This window comes from Nannobrachium achirus (genome assembly GCF_963921795.1).
Source record: "Nannobrachium achirus genome assembly, chromosome: 14".
Taxonomy (NCBI): Eukaryota; Metazoa; Chordata; class Actinopteri; order Myctophiformes; family Myctophidae; genus Nannobrachium; species Nannobrachium achirus.
In genome coordinates this window covers 14,111,688-14,131,352 of record NC_137821.1, presented here as the reverse complement: position 1 = coordinate 14,131,352, position 19,665 = coordinate 14,111,688, and the positions used below count along the sequence as shown (strand labels likewise).

General features: G+C 45.4%; 1 protein-coding gene across 1 annotated transcript in view; it reads left to right on the top strand.

The window, feature by feature from the left end:
- Positions 1-19,665, top strand: part of tdrd7b (tudor domain containing 7 b) — a 52,724-nt gene that overhangs the window by 29,706 nt on the left and 3,353 nt on the right. Inside the window, exons 10-18 of the mRNA XM_080742162.1 lie at positions 4,185-4,296; positions 4,948-5,150; positions 5,902-6,036; positions 9,296-9,379; positions 12,970-13,104; positions 13,470-13,580; positions 14,021-14,169; positions 17,058-17,308; positions 18,144-18,327. Of these exons, the coding sequence (XP_080598288.1) occupies positions 4,185-4,296; positions 4,948-5,150; positions 5,902-6,036; positions 9,296-9,379; positions 12,970-13,104; positions 13,470-13,580; positions 14,021-14,169; positions 17,058-17,308; positions 18,144-18,327 (1,364 nt within the window). The remainder of the gene's footprint in view (positions 1-4,184; positions 4,297-4,947; positions 5,151-5,901; positions 6,037-9,295; positions 9,380-12,969; positions 13,105-13,469; positions 13,581-14,020; positions 14,170-17,057; positions 17,309-18,143; positions 18,328-19,665) is intronic.

The window sequence follows — 19,665 nt, the reverse complement described above, 5'->3', positions numbered from 1 at the left end:
ATGCATCTCAACATGCATTTAAGGGCAGACAGTGGCCACACACAGACACTCATGGATCAGAAAGGAACAATGGAGCACACAGCTTGATGGAACTCAACAGGGAGAGGCTCAGGTAGACACTTCGAAACTTTAGAACTGTATTTAGTTACAACTACTTTAGAATTAGAACCATTCAGTGAGTTAAAACATCAGCATGTGCACCATTCAGATCCGGCAATCTGAGCTATCAGTCGGGGCGGGTGGGGCTCTTAGCCATGGTAGGCAACCCACCTAGGAGAAGGTCACTCTGAGGTAAAAACCAGGACTGTGAGAATTTGCGACCCCACAGTCCTTAACTAGCATTGAAAAGCCAACCATGAAGAACAAAGTCATCTCAAATCCTATACTTCCAGCGGCGGGAGTCCGCAGGAGCATCGCGGCGGATGGTGGTGCTGGTCCTCCTTCCGGAGGACATCATGACGACAGGGCCTCAAACCCACGGGAACGAGGGAGGGTTCTGTCTGACCACAGCATCCCATCCAATGCACTCATGCGTTGTCGGAGACCATTTGTAATGGGGACCTTCAACGCATGCACAGTGAGAGAAGAAGCTAGACTGGTGGAATTGGCACATTGTGCTGAAGAACAGGGGGTAGAGATCCTGGGAGTCCAGGAACACAGAAGAGTCCACACTGGCGACAAGATAGTTTACCACCAAGTAGAGAAACGCACGTTCATCACTGCATCTGCGGGGCGAAACGGGGCCCAGGCTGCAACAGGGGGTGTGGGAATAATGCTGGGTTCTCTGGCGCGCAGAGCTCTCCGACGGGTACACAAGCACACTGAAAGGATCCTCATAGCTGAGTTTGCAGGTAACCCAGTAACAACAGTCATAGTGGTGTACTCGCCCACTAACACGGCACTACCTGAGAAGGTTGAGGAGTTCTATGAGGACCTCACAGAAGCAGTCCGTGGTGTCCCAGCGCACAACTTCCTGGCAATCCTTGGCGACTTCAACGCCAGGATTGGACAGGAGGATGCACCATTCCCATACCATGAGTCTACCAACCGCAACGGCACATACCTCAAAGCCCTTCTCATGGAACACCAGCTCCTGGCAGCGAACACCATGTTCCGAAAGAGAACAGGGAAGAGATGGACTTTCAGAGACCGAGCCTCAAGGCCTGGGGAGCTACCTAGGCTATACCAGTTGGACTACATCCTAGTGAGGCAAAAGTGGAGGAATTCCATCCTGAACGCTGAGCCATACAGCACGTTCAGCTCTGTAGGCTCTGACCACCGTGTGGTCTCCATGAGGGTACGACTGAGCCTCAGGGTCCCCAAGCCAAGCCCCAAGATTCGGCATGACTGGAAGGCATTCACGACCAATCCGGGCCTCCAAACCAGGTACTCGGAGGAAGTCAGGAAGCGCTTTCGGCAGCTGGATAGGGGAGAGGAGCCCAGCCGTGAATATGGGAGATTCATCACAGCGAATGAGGAGGCGACCAGACTGTGCGTGCCAGTGCTGAACAGAGTAAGAGCACCACCACGGTCCAGACACCCGAAGGTTGTAGCAGCACGAGGCAGGATGGAGGAAGCACGACTCAACTTTGAGCGTGAACCAACAGAGGAGGGTCGCGAGACACTGAACGAGGCCAAACAGTCTCTCTTCAGCACCTACGACGCCATCAAAGGGGAAGAAGTGATGGAAAGTGTGCGAAGAGTGCAGGCAGCGCAAGGTGAAAGGCAATACGGGGAGGCCTGGAAGGTAATAAATGAGATGACAGGGCGGAAGAGGGCCAAGGAGGGCCAGGTGGAGGGACACAGTCCAGAGGAGAGGGTGGCAACATGGTTCGACCACTTCCAGAGGCTCCTGGGAACATCAGTGGAAGAGGGAGAGGAGGAAAATATACCGACAGTCCTCCAGGGCCTGAACATCGACGATGGACCCTTCACAATCAGCGAGCTCGCCAGGGCAAAATCCACCCTAAGAGAGGGAAAGAGTGCTGGGCCGGATGGCATACCCCCAGAGGTCTTGAAGAACTGCGACCTAGACAACCTCATCCTAGACTTTTGCAACAATGCTCTACAGCACAACAAGCAACCTGAAATATGGTCTCTGTCTAATATCATCCCGGTGCCTAAAGCTGGAGACCTCTCAAAGCCAGACAACTACAGAGGCATCAGCCTGACATGTATCACTGCTAAGGTCTTCAACCGAATGATACTGAACAGGATACGGCATGCCATCGACCCTCACCTGAGAGAGAACCAAAATGGTTTTCGAGAGGAGAGAACAACCGTAGCACAGATCCTGGCATTAAGGAGATTAATAGAGGAGGTGAAAAAGAACAACCTAGCAGCTGTACTGTGCTTCATTGACTTCAAAAAGGCTTTTGATTCTATCCACAGAAGCAAGATGGTGAAGATCCTTGAGGCCTACAATGTCCCTCCCAACATTCTCCGGGCTATCGAGACCATGTACGCAAAAACAAGGGCCAAAGTGGTGACCCCAGATGGCAGCAGTGAGGTGTTTGACATCCGAGCTGGGGTAATGCAAGGAGACACCCTAGCCCCCTACCTCTTCATCATAGTTCTAGATTATGCGCTCAGGAAAGCCATAGGGGGACGGGAACAAGAGCTTGGCTTCACGCTAACACCAAGGAGGTCAAGACGGCATCCCGCAGTAGTTCTGACAGACCTGGACTATGCGGACGACATCAGCCTGCTCTCCGACAGCATGGAACAAGCACAAGAACTCCTGAACAGGGTGGAGATAGAGTGTGCCAAAGTTGGTCTCAGGCTAAACGCTAAGAAAACTGAGGTTATCACCTATAACCTACCTGATCACTCACCTCTGACAACAACAGAAGGAGCTGTGTTGAAGGAAGTCAAGGACTTCAAGTACCTGGGCGCATGGGTCGACTCAACTGAGAAAGACCTTAAAGTAAGGAAGGCACTCGCTTGGAGGGCCCTGAACGGCATGAACAGTGTATGGAACTCTAACCTCCCCCGCCAAATCAAACTTAGCTTCTTCTTTGCAACGGTGGAGTCTGTTCTCCTCTATGGCAGTGAATGCTGGACCCTGAAGCCAACCCTGCAGAAGTCTCTAGACGGGTGCTACACTAGAATGTTGCGTGCAGTACTCAACATCAACAGGAGTGCACATGTTACAAACGAGAGCCTGTATGAGGGAATACCAAAGGTAAGCGAGAAAATTGCCACCAGAAGAATGAGACTAGCAGGACACTGCCAAAGACACCAGGAGCTTCCAGCCAGCAAATTGGTACTGTGGGAGCCAACACACGGGCACCGGCCGCGAGGACGTCCCACAAAAACATACGTGGACATACTCAAGGAAGACGTAGGGACACAGAACACCAATGAGCTGGCCAGATGTATGGAGAACCGAGATGACTGGAAACAACGATGGAGGGCTCGTCTGAGGACGACCTAGATAGACATGGAGGCGGGTGACTTTTTTCTTATTTCCACACAACAACTATATTAGGTATATTAATGACATAGTTCTAAGCCAATATTTGATGACCAGCAGTGGTTCCCTATGGAGACACAAAGAGCCTGCTTTGTTCCTTATGGAGACAGTAATCGTTAGAAAAAAGTCATTTTGTTGGGGGACTATCTTTTTAAGGTATTATTTGTCAAGAAAGAAAGAAACCCATTCCTGATTGAGTCATAAATAGTCATATCAATACTTTCTCACACAGAGGCAGACATCGCACATGGTTATTGCCTTGCTCGGGCGTGTCCTCGCCAGGCTCAAGTCAACTTCTGAAGGCACACCTGCCTTATAATTTTATTTATATTTTTTACTAGCACGTCAACGAATTGGGAGTGAGAACGCACATCTGCATTCCTTTGTCAGTCACATGACATGGAGTTGAAAAGCAATGCGGCAGGGGATATAATAATAATAGTTACCTACTCCTCCCGCAAGGGAAATTCAGTATGTTCAGCCCAACCAGCTGATTCGCTGCCCACAAGGAGCGTGTGAGCAATTAGGAGTTAAGAGTCTTGCTCAGGGACACGTCGACATTGCTTGCCTGGCCTGGAATCGAACCTGGGACAACCGGGGCTCTGTTTCCCCAGGCGGGCTCCCTAACCATTCAGCTATGGCCGCCCCTAAATAATATTGTATGAACACAAAACATGTATATTTGTGTGTTTGTAACTGTTTACTGTAGGTTTACTACGTGGATCATGGCTTCTCAGAGGTCATCAGCAAAGCCAAAGTGTTTGACCTTCATGAGAAGTTCTTCAAGCTGCCTTTCCAGGCTACCAAGTGTAAACTAGCTGGTGAGTTTGATTTACAGACAGACAGACAGACAGACAGACTAGTCAGTCTGACTAGTCACTCACTCACTCACTCACTCACTCACTCACTCACTCACTCACTCTGCCCGGTCTCAAGTCCTTAAATTATTCCTATTTCCTTCACTTGTTTCCTATTTCCTTGTATGTTAGTCCCGCCCACTGGGAGTTGGCCTATCACCTGTGATGTTGTCATCAGAAATGGCCAATGGGACGTCTCCTCTTCTCTATTTCCTCAATTGGAGGGACTAACATACAAGCAAGGAAATAGGAAATAGGATTGATTTAAGGACTTGAGATGCAGCTGGCCTGTCCATAGTCTCTGTGCAGGCACGGTGATGGAAAGCTGCCTTTGTGTGACTACATACTGTATAGTAACAGTAGCTCTAATGAACTGGTTTCTGGTTATTCTCTTGCTCTGCACAATACACAGTCTTAACATCCTTGTCCGAAGGACTGAGATTTACAATACAGTCTACAATAGGAAGGTTGAGCAACAATACATTGTTTATCAGGACCCGACTTCCTTTCACTGTTAGCTGAAACGACAACCGTGTGTGTGTGTGTGTGTGTGTGTGTGTGTGTGTGTGTGTGTGTGTGTGTGTGTGTGTGTGCGTGCGTGCATTTGATCTTGAGGCCTGGCGCCGTTCTGCCAGGAGCCAGCCGTGCTGAAGAAGTTCGAGGCCATGGCCAGCGGGAGGATCCTATTGGCCGAGATCCTGGAGCGAGGCCAGACCCCGCTGGTGGTCCTGTACGACACGTCGCAGGACGACGACGTCAACATCAACGCCGCCTGCATGAAAGCACTGCAGGACAAGATGCTGAAAAGCCCCTTACAGGTATGCACTTGTGCCAGCATGTAAGCCCACATTCACGTCAGCACACACTAATTAATCGATTAATCAATCAATCAATCAATCAATCAACTAACTAATCACCTTATCTACTGTACCTCTGTTTTGAAAAAAGAATATATCCGGTCAAGGTGAAGCTGATAAGAAATATTTTATTTGTTGAATCCAACCGCATCAAAACTAAGGATCTTTCATTTTGAATGTCCTGTCCCAAGATCTAAAGGCCAGACCACACCAATGCAACTCCCTGCAACATGCAACTCCTTCAACTACTCGCAACCATGATCCCCAGTGGCAGTTCCAAGGAGATGCATTGGTGTCACATGGCCTCAAAATAGTTCTTATGGCAAGGAGTTGCGACTAGTTTGGCCTTAACCCTCTGTGCAAATGGAACCTCATGATATGCATATCGTCACTGTCGGGTAGAAACCTTGTATCCAAGTTTCAAATGTGTATGTTTTTTTCATAAAGTAAAGCCCTGCTTCATCATACATGACTGTCGCACAAGACTAGTGAAAACGGTGCGAGGCGTTGTGTGCTTGTAGATCTGCTGTTTTCACTAGTTTAAATCGTTTTTAAAATGATAAATACAAAACGAACGGTTTTGGAGATACAAGGTTTCCACCCGACAACGACGATATAATCATGAAATGATAGATCCGTATTTGACAGCTCAATATTGCCATTTCTCTCTCTCTCTCTCCCTCCCTCCCTCCCTCCCTCCCTCCCTCCTCAGGTGAACAGTGCCTATATGAACGTGAACATTACCAGTGTGTGTTCAGACGGGGCGATCTACTGCCAGCTGCCCTGTCGAGGCCTGGCCAAGCTCAACGACGTCCTGGAGAAGACGGAGAACTACTTCCACTCGCAGGTCAGCAGCACTCTGTGCTTTCCATCGCTGCACCACTGAAATACTGAAATACACCACTGATCGAATGTACAGCAACATACGATGTGGCGTAAACATGCCTTGTTCTCATGGAGTTAAGACTTTTATAAATTAGTTTACTATGGAAGAGTGATCGAAGCTGCATAACGTTGTCGGGTGGAAACCTTGTATGTCCAAAATTGTTGTTTCGGATTTATCGTTTTAAAAATGATTTAAACTAGTGAAAATAGCCGATCTACAAGCACACTGCATCTAACCTCTGAAGGTTTATTTTACACACACACAGGGAAAAAAGGAGCTTATCGAGACTTGACTCGATATACTGGTCAATCTTTGTTCCTATACTCTCAACTATGGTCCTGAAGTGGGGGCCATAACCGAAAGAATAAGATTGCTGATAGAAGCGTCCAAAATTAGTTTTGTCAGATGGGTGGCTGGCATCTTTCTTAGAGATAGGGTAGAAGTTCAGTCACCAGGGAAAGACTTGCGTAGAACCGCTGCTCATCCATGTGGAAAGCAGACAGCTAAGGTGGTTCGGGCGTCTAGTATGGATGCCTCCCGAGTGTCCCTCTAGGGCAGGGGTTTTCAAAGTGGGTGACGGGGCACCCTGGGGTGCCGCGAGATCATTTGATTATATTTGGTTATCTGGACACTTGAAAAAATATTTAGTATCATTTTAAACTTAAAGTACAAAGTTATTTTCAGTTAGTTCTAACCAAAATGGCTATTATCTCAACGTTTCCCTCGCAACATAATCACTAAAATATCGTCACTGTCGGGCAGAAACCTCATATCTCCAAGTTTCAAATGTGTACGTCTTTTGCCCTGCTTCATCATACAAGACCGTCGCACAAAACTAGTGAAAACAGCAGATCTACAAGCACACAACGCCTCGCGATGCGAGGCGTTGTGTGCTTGTAGATCGGATGTTTTCACTAGTTAAGTACATCTTATAGATGATAAATGCAAAACGAACAGTTTTGGACATGGTTTCCAACTGACGACGATATGCGATAAATATAAGGTGCTGGGAGTGCAAATTATAGGGGTGCCTCGGAATTAAAAAATATATTTATGGGGTGCCCTGAGACAAAAAGGTTTGGGAACCCCTGCTCTAGGGAGGTGCTTCTTTAGGCACGTCCCACTGGGAGGAGGCCACGGGGCAGACCAAGGACCAGATGGGGACGGGGAGGATTATATATCCACACCTCAGATATCCCCCAGGATGAAGTGGCCAAGGTTTCCCTGGAGAGGGAAGTATCTGGAGGTCTCTGCTGGGTCTGTCGACCCCACCATCTCTGCATTGATTGATTGATTGAAGAATTTATTAGAAGTTTGCAATAGGAAAAAGTACAGATTCTTGATAGCCCAAATCACTGGTACAAGGTCAACTAAAAGAAGATCCTAGTATGGCATATTTACACAGGAACCACTTTATGTATCTCATATAACATTGAAAGACAGACGGATAGAACAGAGTACTTTAGCATAGGATAACATCAATACAAATGCAGAAAAAAAAGAAAAGAATAGGGCGAGAAAAAAAAAGCAGAAGGGGGCATTATGTGGTTGAAGATGGATGGATGGATGGACTCAGACACAGAGTTTACAACAGCCTTGTGTTTGAGTGCGTTAGTGTGCGTGTGTGTGTGTGTGTGTGTGTGTGTGTGTGTGTGTGTGTGTGTGTGTGTGTGTGTGTGTGTGCGTGTGCGTGTGTGCGTGTGTGGGCTCCTCTCAGGCAGCGTGGTGGACAGATTGAGATTAGGATGATAATCTGGGAGTGAGGACATGACCAGGCCACTTAATCTGTTGGCAGGGCAGCATGAGCTTTAAGGCTAGTAGTTGTGGTTGTATTCAAATTAGTCCTTGTCACGACCGTGACGCGTTGTGAGGCTTGTAGATCGGCTATTTTTGCGGTAACGGGCTCATAAATTGTACAAAGGTTTAGGGCAGCAGTGCTATTCATTTTGGAATACAGCATCTCCCACGCTCCTCGACTAAAAATAATATATCTATATATTCTTGTTAGTTCATAGCCATGGTAACCAACACATCCCCCAAAATATGATGAACTTCACACAGACGATTGATATTGGAGTACTGATATATCATTGATTTCAGCTGTTACAATTCCAAACATGGAAAAATTACCTCAGTCTATATTAGTAGCTAAATGACTAGTGTGAAAATGTTATTGTATTTTTTATGTCAAATGTATTTGTATTTAAGTTCATAATGTTAACATAAGAACATATAAATGCATTTGATTTTTTTAGAAAAAATAAGAAAAAAAGTAACTTTTTAGGATTCCCATTAAAAAATAGCAAAAATAGCCGATCTACAAGCTCAAAACGCATCGCACTGCAACGCGTTTTGAGCTTGTAGATCGGCTATTTTTGCTACATGTATGTATATGCATTGTGGCCCTCTGGAGTGAGTGTGAAAATGTTGTGGCCCTCTCCATCATCAAAGTTGCCCACTGATACCGGTATGTCTACTACAGGGGGTTCCCAGCAAAAGCAGTTCATATAGTATATCTATATATCTATAATATCTATATATCTATATATTTTTTTACATAAAATATACTCTTCTCAATCACACACTCAATCACACACTTCGTTTTGGGATTGAGTCTGAGCCTGGGGACGGAGATTCTACTTCAGCGGGGGCGGGGTAAAGCCTATTGACGTCACACACACACACACACACACACACACACACACATACACACACACACACACAGCCCCGTGTGTCGTCGACGGCGACATGGCGTGACATTACAAAAATACGTTATTTCTCATAACATATTATATGACTGCATGTTTACGTTAGTGCAAAATGGTATTAAAACGTAATGAAACGGCACTATTGTATAGTTTATTAAAATAATTCGAGTCGAGTCTGACTCCGCCATGACAGTTTTCACGGACCAATCAGAGTCCACTAGCGGCTCACGTGGGCAGAAGAGCACCAATCAGAGTCCACTACGGAATCTCACGTGGGCAGAACAGCTCCGAAGGGAGGGGGCTGGGACCGGACCAGCATACCACGTGCCTCAAGTCTACAGCCCTAATTGGCCCATTCAATGCGCCCGCTCTTTAGGCGCGCTTGAAATAAAATAAAATATCTCCGGGTTCAGTCCACACTACACACCACCCACCAACAGGGGGTGGTGATGTGCGGACTGAAGTATCAGGCTATGGCTGTCCCACTCTGATGACATGACCCTCTGTTGCAGGTGACGTCTGAGTTCCTGGTGTCCAGACCGTTCTGTGGGAAGGGCTGCCTGGCCCGCTACAAAGGCAAATGGTCCCGTGTAGAGGTGAGATACTGATGCCAGGAAATGATGAGAAAAGAATGCCAGAACTGTTTGAGCACGTTAAATGTGTTTACGGCACAGTGCCGAAGGGGCCGGCTGTCTAGAATAGTGGCTTTTTAATACCTCAACAACAACAAAAAGAAAGAAAAATAAAAAAGACCATTACTGTATCAAAACAGTCAACAAACCGGTCAAACTTTGGCCAAATTGTCAAATAATATAAGAAAGACAAACATTGTGAGAATAGCCGATCTTTAAGCTCAGAATCAGCTATTATCAAAATATTTATCTATGGACTGTGGAGTCAAACTAAATGTAATGCCTCAACTCCTACAGTACAATTCCAAGTGTTTATCTGGTTCCCCAGTTCAAATAATATGAATATTTTGGGGGGTTGCGGCCTGAAAAGGTTGAGAACCACTGGTCTAGAATATATATATATATATATATATATATATATATATATATGTTACAGTACGTTTGGGTAACTCAGTACGTTCATTGTAAGAGCGCTTGTTTTGTCGTTCACCACACACCAATCACCACCAGATGGCGACGACAGCCATTCACTAGTGAAGGCGCTGACGTCACTCGTTTGCGACTCTCTTTCTTTATTTACTAGCCTAGCTCGGCAGTGTTTAGCCATTAGCTTACTATGAGCTAGGGAGCGCTCCATTGTAGTCACTTGGACAGGGCGTTTATCGTGGGCTTGCCCAGGCCTTACGGCCTGGGCATAAATATAACGATTGCATTCACCACGGCTTCGTAACTCGCGCGGCGCTCCGCCGGCCGCGCGGCCCTGGCCCGCTCTTCGCGGCCACTCGCGCCTGCGGCGCTCGGGGGCGAAGAGCAGGACCAAGGTCCGCTGGCCTTCGCGCCGCTTGCAATGTCGTGGACAATCGAGCGGCTCCGCCTGGAGGACGTTGTTGTGGCGACCGCTTGTTCTGCCCCGTGCCGCACGACGAGTGCTCCGTTTCTCGACCGTACTGTTTCTCTATCAAACCGTGACATATATATATATATATATATATATATATATATATATATATATATATATTTATATATTTGAAAAATTAGGTAAATAATGGAAGATCTACAAGCTCTCAATGCATCGCTATGTGTCGTTGTTGCTTTTAGATCTGCCCTTTTTTAACACCTGTGCTCCTGGTTAGTCATGATTAAAAGTTCCCACCTGATGTTGTGTGGGAGTCCTGACCACTTCAGACTGTACTGAATAAACACTACCTTGCATAATGTTTTCAGAGTAGGATTTAAATCTAAGATGCTCAGATAATTTCTTCCTGTAAAGATGATGCGATGTCCCACCAATGTGCAACAGCACATACTAGCCCTCATATCGGGGCCTTCTCCCTTGGGCTCAACCTTCTTCCAGGAGAAGGTCTCTGGATTGAATTTCCACAGATCTTTGAGGTACTGGCTCCCTTTGTTGCCACCAAATATGTACAGCTCTCCATTGTAGGCAAAGGCTGAATGACTACCGCGTCCCTCTGGACCAAGCTGTGCCGAAGGTGTGTCCAGCCAGCAGTCGGTCTCTGTGTCAAACACGCGGATGTTGTTGAAGTCCCAGCCCCACCGTGAGTCCCCATATACAAACATCTTTGTCCCGATGATGGTGCCTGAGAGATCTAATGAAGCAAGCGGTGGAGTGCCTCTGGCGTTAATTAAAGACCAGATCATTGTCGTGGTGTCCAACTTGTAGATATCATTGGTGGCCAGGGTGAATGTTCCATGGACGGTGAATGTTCCATGGACATACATGATCTTCCCCAAGACACAGGCTGAGTGGCGGGCCCTCTCCACCGGAACTGTCCCAGAAGTCCTGGGCTTGAACCATCTGTGGGTGTCGACATGAAATGCATAAAGCACATTAAGATTTGGATGTGATATTGAACTACATCCTCCCCAGAGGTAGACGGTGTCTTCCACCAGCACAGCTGTGTATCCCGAGCGCATGAAAGGAACCTCGAGGTGATCTTCTCTTCCAGTGGTTACTGATGGTATCTTCTTCCAGAATAAAGACGCAGCGTTGAAGACGTGAACCTCAATCTGGTCATAGTCCCTGTCTCTTCCAAAGGAGTACAGTTGGTGTTCCACCCCAACAGAAACTTGATATCTACGCTCACTTCTTTTATGTTGCAAAGCCCAGCAAAACATTTCTCCCAGAAGCAATAAATTGCTTTACTTGAGTTTTGCTTTCTTAAGTGTCTGCTGTGAGCATGCCACCAGTTATATTGTTCAGTGGCCCAAACATCACGTAAAGTCTGACCAATCCACAAAGCCGATGGAATATTCTAGCCAATCAATGAGGCCGATGCCTTTTGATCTCCCTAATCCAGTGGTCTCAAACTGGCAGCCCGGGGGCCATTTGCGGCCCGCGAGACGATATTTTGTGGCCCCCACCTTAATATGAAAGTTTAATGTTAGTGCGGCCCGTCAGTTTTATATGAATGGCACGTTTACAGTGTTGTGTGCGGAGCTGACGGACCTACCAATCACGGTGTGGTATATGGCTCTCGGGGATGTACCTGAGGAAAGTTATACACAACTTGTTTACACCAGGGTCCTTGTTCATCTTATAAACAAATTAGTGCACATGCACTAATTTGTTTTATTAGTGCATGCGGCACAGCCTCAGCCAGACTGCCTCCAGCGGCCCCAAGGTAAATTGAGTTTGAGACCCCTGCCCTAATCTATCTATAAATTAGAACTGCACTCTGTCGAGGTGCCAACTTGAGCCTCGTGCACAAGTAGGCCATACATGAGCCCACTTGTGCGCCAGCAGAGCATGCAACGAGGTGTGCCCTGCTGGCCTCAATTGGCTGTTAATGTAAACATTACCAGGAATGCTCTTATATACCAAACTCTGCTGACATCACCAGTGGCATCTCCAGGAATGCTGATCCCTCATTGGCTGTTAATGATGACATTGCCAGAGATGCTGGTCCCTGATAGGGCTACGGTCTTCAACAATAGGAGACAACGACATACATACATACCCAGCCGATTACTTTTTAGGTTTTTTAGGCTAAGCATTATTATTATTGTCTTGGTGCAGACACTTACTCTTCTATGTATATATGTGTATATGTTTTGGCACTGTGTTGATAAGTAATTCCTTATGTTTGAATGAATGGACCATTGTAAGTTCTTTGAGTTTGCAATATGCTTAGAAAAGTGCTTTAAAATTGCAATCCATTATAGAAACTTTAGGTACTACTATTCTTTTGTTGTGTTGTGTCTTTTTCTACTGATCTCGACACTTTATTTGTATATATATTTTTTAAACCTATAGTTGCTCTGTATGGTTGCTTTTCCTGTATTGTTGATTCTTCTTTCTTGTTTGATTTTTTGTCGCTCGGCTGTACACAACAGTCCTTTTTCTTTTTCTTACTGTCCTGTAACTTGTAACCTTAACTGCTGTGTGACTCTGGGTGACTGAATTTCCCCCTTGGGATAATAAAGGTATCTATCTATCTATCTATCTATCTATCTATCTATCTACAGTACTTGCACGCTCTGCTTGTGCAAGTAATAACTATGTCTGTGTCTGTGATGGTCTCTTCTGCGTGCAGATCAGCAACCTGCACGGCAGCAGAGTGCTGGACATCCAGTTCATTGACCTGGGCGTCCAGGCTTCAGTGGAGGTGTTTGAGCTCAGAGAGATCCCACCACAGTTCCTGCGAGATCTCATGGCCATCCCGCCACAGGTGAGTGTGTGTGTCTGTGTGAGTGTGCTTGTATATTACTTCTAATTTGAAAAAATGAGTTATGTCTGATTTATGCTTAGTTGAAGAACATTGAAAATAGCCAACACATTTGTATTGCTTCATCAACATTCAATCAACATTTTAAGATGTACATTTTTACTGTGTTTCGTATGTAGATGGGCTATTTTTGGGTTTGATGTTGATTTACTTACTTGTAATACAAATAACAAACGGATGGCAGGAGTTGGAAAGTACCGCTCCAGAAGATTTCAAAGAAGGGAACGGGGCAGCCAGCCCAGGGACGCGTGTGTGTGTGTCTAATTAATGGGCTAATGGAAGCATTTTCTTTATCTTTTCATCTTTAGGCTGTGAAGTGCTGCCTTGCAGACCTGGCGGTCAGCGTGGGCTCCTGGACCCCCGACGCCGTCCAGTGGCTCAGAGAGAAAGTGCTCAACACCACCGACTGTAGCATGAAGGTACGCTTTATGCTAATTACAACAACACCAAGCTATTTCATCCTCAGGATCTTAGTTCTGTTAAAGAATATAGACGTTATTGTGGTGGTATGAATCATATTTGGCGTTGGTGTTAATGTAAATTATTGACACCCCTCTTATTTATTGGTTCATAAAGCTTCCCAATAATAATATACTGCTCAAAGAAATGAAGGGAACAAAATGTTCCTTAATTATTTGAGCTTTCGTTGAGCAGTACTACAGTATACTATACTCAAATGAATTCAAATAAATGAAGGGAACATTTTGTTCCCTTCATTTCTTTGAGCTGTATACTTATCTGCAGTGTCATACCATTTTACGTCAGTAGATGGCAGTATGTTAACACACAGCAGTGGACGGTTTTAAATTCCCTAATGGCCAACAAACATCTAATCCAAACTTTCGTGCTCCCCCCCAAGGTGGCCAAGGTGGACGACAGTAAGCACTGCATCTACGTCCACCTCTTCACGGACAAGAACTTCCACGACCCGGCCCGCAGTCTCAACCACCAGATGGCGCAGTCGGACCTCTTCAAGCAGCAGCCCGACGTCTTCCTCACCAGCCACAGGTCTCTCTGCTGCGCTGTCTGTACTTACTGCTTTACCAGGCGCGCGGGAACTAATAAATCTTAGGGTGGGCTGGGCTGAGCTTGGAGACATGCATGCGCGCGCGTCCGTGCGCGCGGGACTTTTATTACGGTTTCAGTCGGTGATTTCCCCCCACGCAATGGTATAGCAAGGAGCCACAGACAGACAGGCAACACACACACACACACACACACACACTACAATGCCCTGTTCTGTTTCACCAACAGTGTGTTTCAAAAATATAAAACCCCCTGCCATGCAGAATAATAAACTACAGCGCAAAGCCCACATCAGAAAAGGGTTAGGGTCTGCACGGCGGCAGACAGTTTTGCAAATACGGGAGAGATAAAGAGAGAGTCTTATAAAGTCAATCTTCTTACCTTGTTAAAACCTCACTTTATCCTTGATAGCGAATGAACTGTCCATGATGTCATGCAATAATCCCTTGGTAAGTGATGTGTTGCAAATTAAAGGAGATACACCATGAAAATGCACTTTTCCTATTTTAAAACCTTTTTTTGGGGTCCCACTGGCATCTTCTATCCTCACAAAGTCCCATTTCTGACCGTTGTGTATTTCTCTGGTTTTGGGAGGGCACAAGTTAAAAGCTTGTCACGGGTGCTCAAAACAGGCTGTCCTGATTTGCTGCCGAATGGGACGTCACGATCTGCAAAAGCATCCCACGGGTGCTCCATTTGCCCTCCCCTATGAAGCTCCAAACCAGACCTAATTTTAATAATCCAGCCCCTCTTCTGCTCATTTGCATAGCAGCCAGCGTGGCTCAAAAGTTAAACCAAGGTGAAAAAATAAAAAATAAAATATATTAAATAACCTGAGCAGCCAAATTATCATGACAACGTATGCTCACACATATCCACGTGTGCACGTTGCAGAAACACAGCATTTCACAAGTGCCACATCCATTGTAGCTGCTATCAAAGGAATTGGAAATATGGACTCACCAAGCTGGTATCTGCTGTATCTCGTTAAACAAAAAATAATCCATTTGCAGCGTCGCTAGGCAGATTAGCCTTGGCTACTGGCTAGCAGGCTAGCTCGGATCCAAACAATCCACCGTCTTTTATACTTCATCAGTTCACAACAGATGATCCTCTGATGATGTCCTCTGCTTGCTCTGATCGCGCTACCATGTTAAACTGTTAAACAACTATTCTAATCTGTAGTAGGCTATAGTCCAGTCTTGTTGTGGACAACGATGCTCCGAGTGAGTCTGACAGCTGCAACAACTTTCTCTTTCAGTTGGGTGAACTACTGAACTTTGCGTGACCCTGAGATTACCCCTTAAAAACCCATGGAGCTGCTCAGATGCAGCCTAGATGGCTGGATAATAATATTCCGTTTATAATGGTTGCAATATGTTAAAAAGAAAACTATAACTATCGAAATGAAATATATATATATATATATATATATATATATATAATTGTTATTATTTGCAAGACCTTTTGTGTAGTGTTTGGTTGGGGTGCATATCTGCACACACAACGGCAGAACTGCGCCACCCCCCCGCAGGCCAATTTTATACTGCAGCTGAAAATGCTCTGAGAGCCATTCAAAAATGAGAGAGGCTCTCTATTCAGGAGTGGTAATTTAGCCTCAAATCTTTTGAAAAACGTTTTTGGGACATAAACAATATGACATAAATACTTTTTAAATGCATGGTGTATCTCCTTTAATGAAGCAAAACACACAGTCCACCATAAAGTAATCATGTTTCTGTGTTTACATGCCTGCACCGCGCGTTGTGATTGAAACCTAGACTGCTTCCGGGTAGACCTACCGTTTCCCTAGCAACCTAAGCACAACGATGGGGGCCAGGGTTGGGCAAGGAGGTAGGGAGCGCTTGGTTGTATCTTCTTGGACCGCGCGGAGGTGCCGAAAGTCGGGGGGACGAAGATTTACTATTCTATAACTCGGTAATGTCGCTGAGTCTGCTCATGCGACTGGAGGGGGCTCAGGGGGGGCTGACCAGCCACCAGGGGGGGCTGTAGCCCCCGTAGCCCCCCCTTTCCCGCGCTACTGTGCTTTACATAGAGTTGCTGTCGGGTGGAAACCCCTTATCTCCATATTCGACTTTTTGTGGATGTTTTCCCCCCTGTACGTTAACGCCCTACTGTACTTGATCATACTACAGAGACGCACTAACACTTTAGTGTAAAAGAATCACAAGTAGTAGAACACCCCATGGCTTAGTAGTTTAGACGCATACCAGAAATAGGCTCTAATGCAACATGACAGCGGATTCGATTCCTTGGCCCGACAACCTTTGCTGTGTGTTGCTATTTTGTTCCAGGGACCCCCCAGAAGCAAAGATTTGAGTACAAAATGTTTGCTTTAAAAGAATGTATATTCAAATATTTTCACATGTTTTTTTTAAACATCAGATCTACAAACTCAAGCTTATACACAAGCTTTTATCTGCTATTTTTGAATAGCCAAAGTAGACAAAATAATGGTTGAAGTGGTTACGTGACACAGATGCATTTGTTCCCGGTCTTAATGGGTTAAAAATGTTAACTAAAATACATTTTTAGTTCTTGCAAACATGTACTTAAAGGAGTAGTTCACCCCCAAAATGACTTTTTTCTATTGATTAGTCACACCATGGAGACTTGAGTTCAATAATACTTTTTTGTAATTGTCGCATTCCTAAGACAAAAAAAAATATTATAGTAAATTTACCCCCATTGATTCTGGATGGGGACCCAAATTCATGGGCCTGGATGGGGACCCAAATACAAGGCCCTGGATGGGGACCCAAATGCATTTGTGTGAGAATCAATGAACTACTCCTTAAATGCGTTTATACCGTATGCAAATATCGTTCTGAACGCATTCAATTCCGCAGCCCCACTAAGACCTCCACGGACACCTCCGGCTCCCCCAAGACATCCAGCACCACCAACGGCAGCCCCACGTCCACCTCCAGCCCGGCCAAGGCTCACGTGCGGAGGGTGTTCTCCGGCCCTGGGCCCAGAGGAGGAGGAGGTGGAGGAGGAGGAGGAGGCAGCAGCAACACGGCTGCTACCCCACCGGGAGCTCCTCCGTCCCCCCTGCCCTCTCTCCAGCTGCCCCCTCTGCTAGAGCTTCCCCCAGCAGGTACTGGAAGACAGTGGTTCTCAAACTTACAGATCCTTCTCGAAAAATTAGAATATTGTGTGAAAAAGCATTGCAGATGCCCTAGCACCCCAAATCATAACCGACTTCCCACTGGACTTCAAGCAACTCTGACTTAAGAAGGTTGTCATTTCTATTATAAATCCTTGTTTTGAGTGGTTTCGTGTAATATTGTAATATTTGAAATATGGACTTTTGATATTCATAAGCTGTATGCCATATACAATCAAAATTGTTACAAAAAAAGGTTTGGAATAATTCACTGAATTTCCAATGTATTTAGAATATATGAAAGTTTCAAGAAATATATGAAAGTTTCAAAAATATTTACACAATATTCTATTTTTTTTTAGAAGGATCTGTATAAGCCTATCGGTTTTACACTATTTGATGGGTTCAAAAGTGATTTTCTTTTTCATGAATCTGTTACTAGTTGTCATTACAAACACATCCATGCCTTGGTTGTCCCACACAAGCCACCGCAATCTAATAAATAATGTTTTGGGGCGAGGATTCGGCCAATCAAAGTGACTGTACTGGCCAATCACAGGGCATCTTTTCCGGGACTTGGCAAAACAGAAGTGATTTAGGACAGAGTTGTCCTTTAACTCTGGCAGTGTACAAATAGAACCTTTTGATGAATTAAGAACTATTTCAATGTTTTTTTTTCTCAGTAATTTCATGAAGAAATAAAAGAAAAATCTTAAGAAATTCCATAACTTACAAAACAAAATGTTTAAGAAGCAGTGAAAATAGCCGATCTACAAGCTCTCAAGATCATGCTGTAGTTCATAAAGTGTCCTTTTGCTCCACACAGGCAACAACATGGACATCTACGTGTCGGTGGCCTGCCACCCGGGACACTTTGTGCTGCAGCCCTGGAGGGACATGTACAAGCTGGTGGTGCTGATGGGAGAGATGATCCTCTACTACAACAAGACGGAGGAGAAACCCCTCAGCGTCGAGAAGAACCACATCTACGCTGCCAAGGTGGAGAACAAGTGAGTGTGCTGGAGGGTGTCATGAGGGGATTGTTTCTGTGACAGGAAACAAGAGGTTTCCGCCGTAATCTGAAGACTCACCTCTTCAGACTCCACCGTAGCCTAAAGGCCTCTCCATACTTCGACCGAAATATTCGGTTGTGTTGTGTTTTCCGACATGCAAATTTCCGAACTCTCATTCGGTCTAATGCTTTTCAGAAGTCCCCAGGGACATAATTTTATGGTCGAAAAGGACCTTTTGACCGAAATCTTCGGTTTCGGTCGAAGTATGGACAGCCCTTAAGGCAGTGGTTCTCAACATGTGGGTCGGGACCCCTAGGGGGTCGCAAAATTATTTTGGGGGGTCCCCAGATGATTAACTTAATGTGCAACATTGTTTTCTCACTCAACAACAGTAAACAAACCAGCATAAATTTAAGTGTTTGGAGGGTATCTACACATTTCTAAAGTGACAATTTAAGAACGGTTTAATATCTAAAATGACAAATTAAACATTGGCCAAACTGTCAAATATTAGAGGCAGAAATCGTGAAAATAGACGATCTACATGGTCACAACGCCTCGCGCTGCGAGGCATTGTGAGCAATTTTCACAATCAAACTGTGTTATACAAAATGTAATGCCTCAACTCTTAGTGCTTGTCAGGGTGGGGGGGTGCCCAGTTAAAATATGATTATTTTGGGGGTCGCGGCCTGAAAAGGTTGAGAACCACTGGCCTAAGGTGACCATACGCCCTCTTTTCCCTGGACATATCCTCTTTTTGGGGGCTGTCCGGCCTGTCCCGGGGGGAGTTTATAAAATCCTTCAAATGTTTGGGGTTTTGAGTTTGTGGAGCGCCTACCCCGAAACCCGGGATGTGTATTCATTCATTATAAAACAGCACAGCGCCTCACTCGCTCTCATCCTACGCTTCAGTTCAAGCAAAGCCACTGAAGCGAGCGCACGCACTGTCTGCTGGTGAGGACTGAGGAGCGAATGAAAATTAAATGCCGAAACGCAAATGCAATTTCACTGATGAAATGCGGAGAGCCAACATGCACAATATCAGCACACTGACTCTGTTTGACCAGAATGTAACAGAGCCTACATTAGTATCACTGGTAAAACCTGTGAAGGAAGTAAGGAATTGAGGCCCAATTTCTTATCAATATGGCTCCTGTGCAAAGAGCCTATCGACCATTTTTGGCATTCCAGTGTATGGTTATTATAATGTACGCGGTACTGTCTCTGCTGCAAAGACACTCTTTAACCCATTTAGAAAATCGTGAACATTTGAATTTTGACCCAATTCTACAAGTGTCTTTTGAATCCTTCTAAGTTTTTTTTTTTGAAAAACCT